Raw genomic sequence first — 12,350 nt, 5'->3', positions numbered from 1 at the left:
CTCCCTGTATTCTAGTGCATAATAATCGCAGCACACAAACCAACCCTCCGTGGAAACCAGACACAATAGACATATCCCTTGGGCTTCACTGCAGCTGCTCCCTTAAGAAGATCTGAATGGACGCTGAGTGTGGACATGCTATGACATGCCTATTCTGAAATTGATTTTGTTTGTGCGTGTGTTTGTGCAGGTTCAGTGCAGATACCATGGGAGCGTGCCATCTCGCCCAACAAAGTGCCCTATTACATCAAGTAAGTGCAAACTTCAGGGTCAGCCTCTGCATTGTGGGAATTCATACACGTTTCCCATGGCAGCTCAGGAAGTTTTATCAAAGCAAGGGTATTATGTGAGGAATTGCATGACCATTGTGTGTGACATGCACACTGATAATGTTGTTTTCACCAAAGATTGAGGTAGACCATATTTTTCAGTTTATAGTAATATTCAGAACATAACACAATGATTTACTGACACCTGTTATTTTTCCAGTTGTGAGCTCCCAATGAGAAGTGACTCAAAACAGCTTCAAATGTTGGTAAAATAGTCGTGCTTCATGCTTTGAAAGCACTTAATAGTGCATCTGTGTCAGGTTTATTCATTTGCTCATCGAGCTACTATCACAAAAAAAAATGCAATTTCTGATCGAGGGTTTCTTTTATTAGTCTTTCTGAAAAATAGTTCCCGGTTCCGCATCTATAATCTGAGAGGAATGGGGCTCTACTACAGCAGTCGCTATTAGAATTGAAACCATTTGTATTTGTCACAATGAAACATAGATTATTTGTGAGCCTCCGACATTCAGCAGCTGCAATGAAATCTTGAAAGTTGAGCTGTTATCTTGCAGTCTGAGCCATTATTCTCAGAGCCCACGACTTGACTGATCTCGGCCTGTAAAGCAGCAGTTTTACATTCGTGTCATTGTGTTCGAACTGATCGAGCGAGGTAGAATTGACCCTCGTCTTCTTGGCTTTAAACTCAGATTGACTCACGTTTCCACAGATCTCTCCGCTGCCCAAACACTTGTCCAAAGTTACCGATAGTAAACGATTCAGAGAGGAACTGTATTGAGCTGCTCTGAGCCCTGAGCATTCATCTGTTTATCTACTCACCTCATCAATGCTAGTTTACCTTTTGAGGGCTGTTGTTTTTCTCAGTGAACTGTGAATGTGTGTGGGGTAGGTGTGTGTTTTATGTGTGCAGGTTTCTAACTGTGCTAGAGTTTTTCTCCGCAGCTAAGGTTATTGCTTTTCTGAATCTGCTACAGAACCTCGTGGTTCTTGTTTTGTTCTTTTTGTCAGTTCTTTATGGGCTGTATTATTGTACCAATGGGAGGTAGAGTAGTATCTGAGAATCACTCCACTGGGTTCCAATCAATGAGCACTTGCACTATTGCACACAACTATAAGTGCTGCTCCTTAAAAGGCCCCTGAGTCCTGACTTCCTGCTTTGGGGTTTCTCATTATTTTTGCTGCACATGTCATATTTTATGGGATATTGTGGGGGTGTTCATGGTAGATTTTCTGAGTGTGCTCGTAGTGCGACATGAGGTGGTGTAAACATTGGGATTTCTTCCTTTTTAAGTTACTGACGTATCTCCAGAACAGCACCTAACATCAGTGCTTGAACCCGCCTCCTTTATCAAGTTTGACATGTGTCTGCTCTTCACAGGCCTGAAATCCCTTGTGAACAGTAGCCGCCCAATCTTGCCCTCTCAATGTTACCTCCTTTTCTCACTGACTACCCTTGATCTTACTCCTTTTACCATCTGCCACACCTGCCCCGGTCTCCGCTCCCTCTTCTCATTCCTGCTCCGTCGCCTTTTCTTTTCATTTCTCTTGTCTTCTCTCAGCCATCAGGCCCAGACGACGTGCTGGGACCATCCAAAGATGACAGAACTGTACCAAGCACTGGGTGAGTGAGGAGACAATTAAAGCACCCTCCGATTCGTGCTTGTACGACCAGGACCCCCACCGCGCGGCACTGACGGCACGGCACCGCTGGGGTTGTGCTTTGAAGGCCCTGTCATACAGCTCATTAAGTGTTTCAAACACCTCAGGGACTACATCACTACTGCCATTAACCTATGAGGCCCAATTTGCCAGCACTGTGATTGCTTTTCATTTAGCTTTTAATTAATTGTGATTGAACGACATCATGTGTTTTACTGTTAATCTGATCTGACGCGCGGAGCTTGCAGGGGAGATAGACACACTGTCACATGCACATGCCAGCCCCCCCCCCCCCCACACACACACACACACACACACACACACAAAGAATGCATGGGAACATACACATACACAGATTATTTTAGAAACACGCTACACTGCTAATGACTTCTGCAGTGGTGTGATAAACAGGGGGACAGATAGCGATGTATTTTTCTGCGATGGCAGGGTGGATTGGCGCAGGGTGGGTTTGTTTTCCCTCATATTTTCATTAACTCTAATCCCTCTCTATCGGTCTCTCTCCCTTCATTAGCGGATCTGAACAACATCAAGTTCTCAGCATACCGAACAGCCATGAAGCTGCGACGGGTTCAGAAGGCTCTGAGATGTACGTACACTTTTTCATCAATGGTACTTTCTGTCCTCAGCCCCTGGAGTGGCTGGTTAAGTGATATATACCGTTATCCTGCACCATCAGTAATCCACTATGACAAGCTCTTTTCGGGAATGAGATATAACGATCAGCTGCGGCACATTTCTCTATTCATTTGTCGAAAGGAATCATCGCCTCTGTTTGAAATATTCTCTGCATCCTCCATTACTGTTGAATTTATAATACAGAAATCTGAAGTATTGATATACTCAAGAGTCATTAGCACTAGTCAGGCACCAGGTTGCTTCCTCATTTTCATCAGCTCCTGGATCGTTGGCATGTGAGATAATTAGAGCTATTAATTGGTCCATTTGAGTTACAAAAGAGGAGGCAATTAGTTTTTCCCACTTGGTTGCACTTGCAATGTGTGACCCCATCAGGGTCACAGCACTTGTTATACCCTACATGGTCCCACATATTCTCACTTTATGCCTGTTATAATAAATCTTGCTTATTCTTCCAGTGCTTCCCCGACTGATGAGTTTGTGTTTCTGCAGCCATCACATTCTTTGCTCTCTCGATTTTTCACTTCCTCCACCCAGGCCCTCTCCATGCTCTCAACCCCTTTACTCTCATCCATCTTCCATTGTCTGCAGTGCTCTAACTCCCATTGACCCCAGATTTGCCACTACCACTTAATCATGTTCAGCCCCTCTTCTTCTCCTTTTCTTGCAACCTTCCTCCCTCTCCACTCATCCCATGTCCTGAGTGTCTGTGGTAAATTCAGCATATTTCGACAACTGTAAAAAAAAAAAAAAAAACTCTTTCAAAAGCCCTTAGTTCTTTTTCTTCCCTGCTTTCTTATCTCACCCTCCTCTGGTCTGCAAGTTGATATCATAACAGAATTTAATTGCCAGGCTGCTGTGATAACTGCAGACTTCTCACTCTTTTCTCTTCGCACACTTTGAGAGTGATTGAGCAACGCTGCGTAAGAGCCCATCAGAAATACATTTTTAGGTGATTCACTACCATCTCTTAGAATACTGCCTGTTATCTCCTCTCACTGTTCTACCTCATCATCCTGCTATCCAATTATACCTGGCTTCACCGGACACCCTCTTAGCTCCACTCCAAGGGATGGGCCATCAAATTAGTTTAGAAGAGGGAAATCAAATTTGTGTCACTGCTCTTGAAATAACTGGGTGGGCTTAAGTAGGCAAAAAGATTGAATAAGCGCCTGTGTTACTTGTGCTCTCATTTGCTGAGGTGAGGATGATGATCGCAATGTGTGTTTTGGAAATGAATCAATGTGTATGAATATGCATGTCTGTAAATGTACTTATAATCAAATTACTTTACCGTGCTAAAAACAGAATCAGTTTCAAATATTGAAAATCTTAAACATGCACATCACACACAACGTGCATCACATCAGGAAGTACACAAACATAGTCACAATAAAAGCATCATCATTTACATACCTGCCTGCGTCGATTAAATGACAAATTCTCCAGGTGCATAGCTGAATGGAGATGAGTTTGTTGTTTCCCGGTGTCTGTCTCTCATTAATATCCATCTATGTGTGTCTTCAGTGGATTTAGTGGCGCTTAGCGGCCTTGTGGAGGTATTTCGGGACCAGGAGTTACAGCAAGGGGAGCATGTGATGGATGTGGTGGAGGTGATTCATGGGCTGACGGCTCTGTACGAGAGGCTGGAGGAGGAGAGGTCCATCCTGGTCAACATTCCACTGTGCGTTGACATGTGTCTTAACTGGCTGCTAAACGTCTACGACAGGTGGGTTCACTGGTGTGAGACGTCTCTAGACATGAGAGAATTTAAGAAACTATTTTTTTAAAGTCTGATAAATTGTCAGCTTCAGTTGGGGCTGATGGTTACAGTTTGGAAATGGAGGACGTGTGAAGAATTAAATAAGTTTACCAGACGTCTGTGGCAGCTCCTCTCTGATTGCAGCTTGAGGCCACATTAGCCACTATTATCATAAAATGTTCAAATCAACTGAATAGTTAATTGCAATTGTGCTTGATTTACACTGTACAAATGTAAACTTCAGACTTTTGACAGGGGAGCATGTTAAAGAGGAACGTGTGGAATAAAAGACAATATCTCATTACGTAGCATTAATATTGATATGTTTTAAAAAACTGTCCTCAGTAAAGATTTTAAAAGCCTGAAAGACATGTCAAGTTATGTGACTGACCAATCACTGAACTTACTTTCTGAGAGGCGGGCCAATAGATAAATCCAAGTTTTTTTATACAGAGGATGAAAAGAGGCAATAAAGCAATGAAAGGTATGAGACAGATAATGTGTCTTTTGAACATCATAGCATATAAACAATTATTGTGAACCTGTAAATACTGGTACTTAAAGTAACACACTCCTCTCTGTCCATATAACGCTCATTAAGTTTCATGTTAACACAACTTCGCTGAAGATTTCATGCCGATGCCAGGCATACATATACAAAATAAAGATCCTGTGCTAATTACAGGATATAACATGCCCTTACCTTTCTGGCACTTCAGCTCACACTGAACAGCACCTTCACCTGTGATTAGAAGAGAAGTTTGGATTACATGGATTGTATTGACCTAATGAAATTCCCCTGCAGTGCATTAGCATTAGTCTGTTTTTATCACTCAGGATATGACTGACATCATGAATCTAGACCGTAACCTTCCCTCCACTTGATTCCTATTTTTAATATGATACTAAAGGAGCATTAAATCTGTCAAGAGTCCCATTAAATGACAGAAATGGGTGTGTCATGAAGCGGCATTTATGAATGTGATTTATTTCATGATGGGAGTGAAGGAGGATTAGAAATGCTGCAGAGTCAGGTTCAGCACTGATCAGGGCTTAAAAAAATAAGAGCATCAGTTAAATACACAACACATACATATAATATGTATCGTGAACAATGACTCAATAGTCAAGATTTGATGCTACTAAAACGAGCAAAAGCTATTTGGAACAAATAGTCCTAGAACAGAGGTCTGTCTGCAGATTGATGTAACCAGTTCAATGGCTTGTTGTACAGAAATCTATAAAGAACCACAGCATGGCTAAAGGCTCGATAGCAATGTCTCTAGGCTGAGGGCCAATCGTCCCTTCTGAGACTCAACAGAATAAAATCCTTTTTCACACCAACATTCTCTCCACCTTTGTTTCTTATTGACCGTTTTGTCATTTCCAAAAAGAAAGCGCCAAGCACACACACACTCAAATATCCAGGAATAACCCCACGAGTGCTGTAAATTTGGTCGGTGGCTCTTAACTACACGGTGCTAATGAGAGACAATCAGAGACTCTACCCTCTGCATAAATTCCAGTAATTGCTTTTTGTTTTCCAATAAATACGGCAGTGAGTCTGAATGAGGTGTTCGTATGCTCATTTGTTCATTTCCATGTGTGGGCTTCTTTGTGTTTATGCCAGTGAATGGGCACTGCAGTGTGTCGCCATGCGTGTGTGTGTATATATGTGTGTGTCCTGCCGAGGCATGTCTCACTAGCAGGGTATACAGGAGTGACGTGTCCCCTGAGGAGCAGCACAGGGGTGCATATTGAAGATGGCATGCGACACAAAGTAGAGAGTGTGTGTGAAAGGTGCTGACAGCCAGTCGTCCCCATGTGCTCTCCAGCTCCTTTAGACCCACTCCAGCCCTGAATATACTAGAGGAGCCACAATAATGGTCTCATCAAGACTTCTCATGTTTCGCCATGTGACTCCTATTTTCTCAACCTGACTCGACGGTCGTGGCCAGAGTAATGTTTCATTTAATTGTGTTTTGAGCGATTGGTATATAAAAAACAGTGAATCTACTTTACTGTAGAACTCACTCGTAGCAAAACCCAGCCCTGGCGATTTTATTCGCCCTTTAATTTGATTTTATTGGTAATTGATCTGATGCTCTCTGATGAATGTGATGTTCTTGATTTCTCACTTAATGATTTCGATGTTAATTCAATAAGCTAGTGGTTTCTGCCAATGCCGTTCAGCTCAGCACTAAATTTGTCTGGGCTGTTTTGGCAACGGGGCTGTGAAATCTTGACAGGGAGACAGTGACGCTGCATTTGCTTCTCAAAATCAGTCCTTCCACAGGTGCTCCCCCACATCTCCCGTTTTATTTAAAGCTGGAAAAAAATTACTCTTTTTGGCTCAGGTCAGGGCACGACAATGTCCATGTCACTGGCCTTGCCATTGGCATGTAACCACGTTTTTTTCTGCTGGTTAAACTCATGAGTGCTGGAAATGTGTGTGTAAGTCATGACAGTGTATTAAAGTGTGTGTGTTGTTCAGACTGCATGTATATTTGTCAGTAAGTAACACTGTGACCTAGTCGGGTATGTTAGCTTATTATTGCTCTTCTGGGCATAAACCCATGGACACCACACACATCCCTGTGGTGGCTTTAGTTACCCTGGATGTGCTCTAATACAATTTCACAGTGTTGCACTGACCCTTACTGTCCTGCTTTGACCCACATAATGCCTCCACACTTTGTCCATCCCAGAAGGGCTCAGCCGATGTATGAATATACCACAATGCCCCAATTTTTGATTCATTTACTCTTAAACAATCCTAACCTTTTTTCTCCCTCTTTTCTGTCTTTCTTCTTTCTAGTGCTCGAAATGGCAAAATGCGAGTGCTCAGCTTCAAGATGGGATTAGTAAGCTTATGCAACGCAGACGTCCAGGAGAAGTACAAATGTGCGTCTGATGCAGGCTCATGTGCTTAATGCATCGCCTCAACTGCAAACAATGAGCCAAAACAAAATGGCAGTGATTACAAAAAGACATCCACTTAGTCTAATGGAGGAAATGACTCTCATGCCATAATAGAGAAAGCTTTCTTTGCTTCTACAAAAGACACGAGGGGCCTTAAAAGGATTGCTTGCCAAAAACACCATTTATGAACACTCTTTCTTATGACTCGAACTCTCATTTTTCTTCACAGGTCAACTAGCAAATAGCAAAGTCCTTTCCCTTTCTCCTTTGTCTATTATAAATTAGGCTGCAATATTTTATTGGTGCACTGCTCCAGACTGAGATAGAGTTTTACTGTTCCACTGTAATTCCAGTTTACGAGTCTGGCCTGGCATTGACGGACCAATACGCATTTGCGAATGGGTCTGGAATGTCTCTGTTGATTTTTAATTCTCCAAGAGGCGTTATCAACTGAACAAACCTGCAACGAAGCAAGAGAAATAAAATAGAAAAATGCAATGGTTTGTGTTTGTTTTAAAGAAAATATAGCATCCAGTTCAATTAAAGGGGAATTTCGGTATTTCCAGTATTAGACTTTTAGCAAAGACCCAGAATAACAATTTGAAATTGAAACAGATCAGAATTGGGGGGCATCTGTATGAGTGAGTAAACAGGAGCTTACTTCATTTTGAGGCTATAGAGTCATCCTGTAAATACAGGTAAAATGAGAGTGAACATTTGAGCTGCAGATAGTTGGACCTGGAACATCTTAGCTGTAACCAGATCTGAGGAAACACTGCCAAATTCATCCCGGGAATATTTATTCTTGGCAAACCATCTGTGTCATCTCTTAAACACTGAAGGATAACAGATTTGTCTTCAATTGAATGGTCCCTGGGTGAGGCAGGCCTCTTTTGTGTGTGTCCAGGTGGTGGCTTCAAAAGTCTTTCGTTTCTCTGAATAAGCCTATTTTTGTCAGCTCCAGACGTCACTTCAACAATAATCTCAAATAAACCTAAAGCGTTTGCTTTGCGATACAGATGGTGGCTGTTTATTCCATCAGCAGTCATTATTTATTTACTGCATTACTACTTTAAAAGGTAGTTTAATTGCTTTAGTTTATGGTAACAGCTTTGATACGAATAGCATCAAAAATAATAATTATTTCTATTTAACATTTGTCTCTGCACATTTAGGCCTACAATTTTGTGGACATCATCATTTACTTTGATGAAAATTTCATCTGTGGTTGTTTCTTGAAAACATGTTCGGACCTGTTTTTGGAGGCAATCTATTCTGTGCAGTCGCAGAGGATTACTTTATATTTGCTTTGTTTAAATAGTTCATGAAGTTTTGATAGCTCTAAGAGAGTAGTGAATCATTAAGCAAACTAAACCGACGGAAATCATGTCATGAAAACTGAGCTTACTGGATCTGCAACTTTAAACCTACTTAATCTTTAAAAGCTGAACAAACTCGATTCTATCATGCTTGTATTGTCTGAGAGATGTTGCCAGTCTATCAGATTTGGTCCAGACAGAAATATCTTATATCTGACCAAACACCTGCAGAATGTATGACATTTCCATCAACCTCGTACTTTAGTGCTAGCAAATTAGGATGCTAACATGCTATGGTGACCCTGGTAAACATAACACATCTTGCACATTATAGACTGTGTGTAAAGATGGACGATATGAAAACTACCCAAAAGTGATGTCCAAGCATCTTGGTCGCTGTGGCTGCTGTATATGTCATAAATCTGCCTCCTCCATGTAACATTAATTACACATTTAATTAGAGATGGTTTCTATCATTTAAGTAGATATTATAACACTGGTGTTTGTTCAAGTGCATTTTTTTTCCAGTAAGTTTGGTTTTAATTAGTTATTTTAAGTCATGGCAGCTGAGACTCCATCCCTGATCAGTAGCCTGTGCAGATTCTGACTCCGTAGGTACAACATGATGTCATATCCGGGGTATTTTAACTTGATTTCTCTGTACAACTTGATGTGTCGTCATTTTTATATACAATCTATGGTTAACATCTGCACGTTAGTATTTTAATTTTTTCATGTTGGCATGATTAATTTTGCATTTAGCTCAGTGCCCCCTGTTGCATAAGTTCCACATAGATTTTATTTAATTAGTATTTTAATAAATAGGTAGTTCAATACAAGCTAGTTACTGAAAAGCCTTCACTTAAAAAATAACAGTCATGGTTGCAGCCAAATCCAGGAAGACATGATCTCACTGCAGAGTTTCCAACATTGCAAGCTGCATGTTTAAGATGTAATAGGGCTGTATACTGTGTCTCCATAAAACATGTTGAAACCTCATCTCCATCAAACAGCTCAATGTAAACATTTAAAATGCCAAACGTGCTATAGCTCTGGTTATGAGGACTATGCAGAGGAGGTTGTTAAACATTCGGGTGTTAAAGTGTTGTCCCTGTCTGGCTGAATAAGTGCACAGGGTAGGGGATACACGGGATGCTTATACTGCCATTGTGCAGCACCCTCACATGCTTGTCAGCATTCATCTCCTCAGTGACAGGCGGAGTCCCAGCCGCCTTGTTAAAGGCCTCATTCAGAACCTGATAGGCCTCCACATACACAGCTTTTTATCTCCGAGCAAAACAGCCCGACCACTAGTACTGTATTGACAAGCTCAGCATATAGTTCTTATCTTAGGGTAAAACTTGAAGTTATAAAGTTATTGCTTGCTTGAATGTTTGTGCTCATAAAAAAAGCCCAGCACACACGGTGTAGTATACAAACACTGTAAATCAACAGATGTAAACATGTCGGAAAAATGCAAATATTATGATTATACAAATTCAAATAACTGTTTTTCATGCATACAAATGCAGTGCACAGTCAACCCTGTTACACTCATTATTATCAGATTAGTTCTGGCATAATTGATGCACACTGTACTTTTTTCCAGACTTATTCCGTCAGGTGTCTGGTCCTGGAGGTCTGACAGACCAGCGTCACCTCAGTCTGCTGCTGCATGAAGCCATCCAGATCCCACGCCAGTTGGGCGAAGTTGCTGCTTTCGGGGGCAGCAACGTAGATCCGAGCGTCCGTAGCTGCTTCCGCGTGGTGAGGGCAAAGTTGCATGCATGCATGTCACGTATAATAACATTCATAGGTGGTCTGCTGAGGCAATGGTGCATGCACAGTTTTTTGCTGCACACACATAAGATTAAACCATCTGTCTGGAACATACTGTGAGCTCACCTTACCTTATTTGACCTGATAAACAATGTGTTGTTTTTTGACTCAAATACTAATGTGAAGTCTACATGGTTATTCGTGGCTCAGTGTCCCTGTTTAATCAGACTATTTACACTTGGAGCCAGTGAGCAGTGTTTAAGACTCAATAGTGTTTATTTCTCTTCTTGAATCACCAACCTGATCATTTATTGATGCTGTTAGAGCATCCCAATGTACATTGGGGTCCAAAAGTTGGACCCTATTTCAGAAAGAGAATTTTAAAGGCCAAAACTTAAAAAATGAATGTCTTAATCAAGCATTTGTCTGTGGATGCTTTCTATCAAGTATGAAAAAATTATGTCGTCGCACCAGGAAGCAGCTATTTGAAGCCTGTTGTGTTTTACTGACATCAGCAAAGTTAGACTCTTTTTACGGAGGAAGAAGTTAAATGCACCATCTCAGGAAATGGAGAAGTTATAAATATTCTACCTAAGGAGGCACCACACATATCCAGAGTGTTGCCTCACAAACATTACATCTCATTAATATTGCATCTCATTGCTTTTAATGCACATAAAATACAGTCAGTGGTAGATAATGCATGATGCTCCTGACCATACTCAGACTGTAGTAGTTTTATTGGGAACGTTGAGTGAATAATTTGATTTACTGGAATATTGATATGAAGCAAAGTCACAGAGTTCATTACTGAAGTGCCACAACTAATGAGGATGACAATGTTCAAATCCTTAATTAATTTGTTTTTTTCTTGTTCTAAATTGGAACTTGTTCTGCGCAGGTTGCTTGAACTTTACTATGTGACATTCAACACCAGATAATTACTGAGTGGTTAGGAACAGGCTGCAGCTAAGTTTTTTTGAAGATGGCCTATGCAAAGCCTGTTTAATTCCCTCATTTTCAAGGCAGATCCTATTTATATACTCTCTATTCTGGTCCATGCTTACTGTATCAGCTACGGCTGATTAAAACCAATTCCTCTCTAAGTTTGCTCCATGTCTGGGCATTTAGTTGTAGATGAAATATCCATGTGGTGGGAATTGGGCGGGGTTGACCTATTTGCCCATTTATTACTTAAAAGTGAGTGACATCAGTTTTTTGGGGATGTGCGTGCGGCATATGGTGTCACTTCAGACTGATATTGACTGTTAGACTCTGCTGGGAGAGGAGAACATGAAATTGACCAGAAACAGATTATGCAAAGAAGTAGTTGTACTGAGCAATATAATATTGCTGATGGTGATTTATATGCACAGAGGTTATTTGGGCAAATTCAACTGGCAGAATAACTCAAAATACTTTTAAAGTTTTGTACTTTGACTCTTGATTTACAAATGTGCTGTTCAGTGGATATTTCGTGCACAAAACACAGAGTTTTGATGGATAACTGAATGTTTATTACTCTACTTTCCCAATGATGTTTAAAGTGGGCCATCTGCTCAGTGTGCTGCTTTGTGATGCAGCAGCCTGTTCAGCATAGTCAGAGCCAATCCCAGGTGTTCGGTATGCAAGGCCTTTTGACCTCCCACATGGAGTGAGACTGGCTACTCTGCCAGAGAGGAGCTCCTCTGTCCCCGAGACATTCTACATTTCTGTACAACTTTCACTAGTACACACACACACTCACGCATGCACACACACGCATGCACACACACGCATGCACATTTATTATGCTACTCAGCTTGAGCGGTGGAGGAAGCCCCAGGGAAATCAACCTCTTAATGCATCTCTGATGTAGACTTAATGAGAATTTAGCACATCACGGATTGTCAGCACTTGGCGAGTCATTCTTTTATTATGTTGACTTCCTTTTTATCCCACTTTCTGGAATTCTCCAAAACT

General features: G+C 41.2%; 1 protein-coding gene across 7 annotated transcripts in view; it reads left to right on the top strand.

Annotated features, from left to right (window-relative positions):
- drp2 (dystrophin related protein 2) overlaps window positions 1-12,350 on the top strand; it is a 137,914-nt gene that overhangs the window by 105,474 nt on the left and 20,090 nt on the right. For all 7 annotated transcript variants that reach the window (XM_069531389.1, XM_020086344.2, XM_020086351.2 and 4 more), the window contains 6 exons: window positions 191-251; window positions 1,850-1,911; window positions 2,482-2,556; window positions 4,134-4,335; window positions 7,187-7,272; window positions 10,219-10,376. In XM_069531389.1, the coding sequence (XP_069387490.1) occupies window positions 191-251; window positions 1,850-1,911; window positions 2,482-2,556; window positions 4,134-4,335; window positions 7,187-7,272; window positions 10,219-10,376 (644 nt within the window). The remainder of the gene's footprint in view (window positions 1-190; window positions 252-1,849; window positions 1,912-2,481; window positions 2,557-4,133; window positions 4,336-7,186; window positions 7,273-10,218; window positions 10,377-12,350) is intronic.

Source organism: Paralichthys olivaceus, chromosome 9, assembly GCF_024713975.1.
Source record: "Paralichthys olivaceus isolate ysfri-2021 chromosome 9, ASM2471397v2, whole genome shotgun sequence".
In the NCBI taxonomy this organism is placed as follows: domain Eukaryota; kingdom Metazoa; phylum Chordata; class Actinopteri; order Pleuronectiformes; family Paralichthyidae; genus Paralichthys; species Paralichthys olivaceus.
Note: the sequence above shows the minus strand (reverse complement) of the source record. Positions and strands in the feature narration are given on the sequence as shown.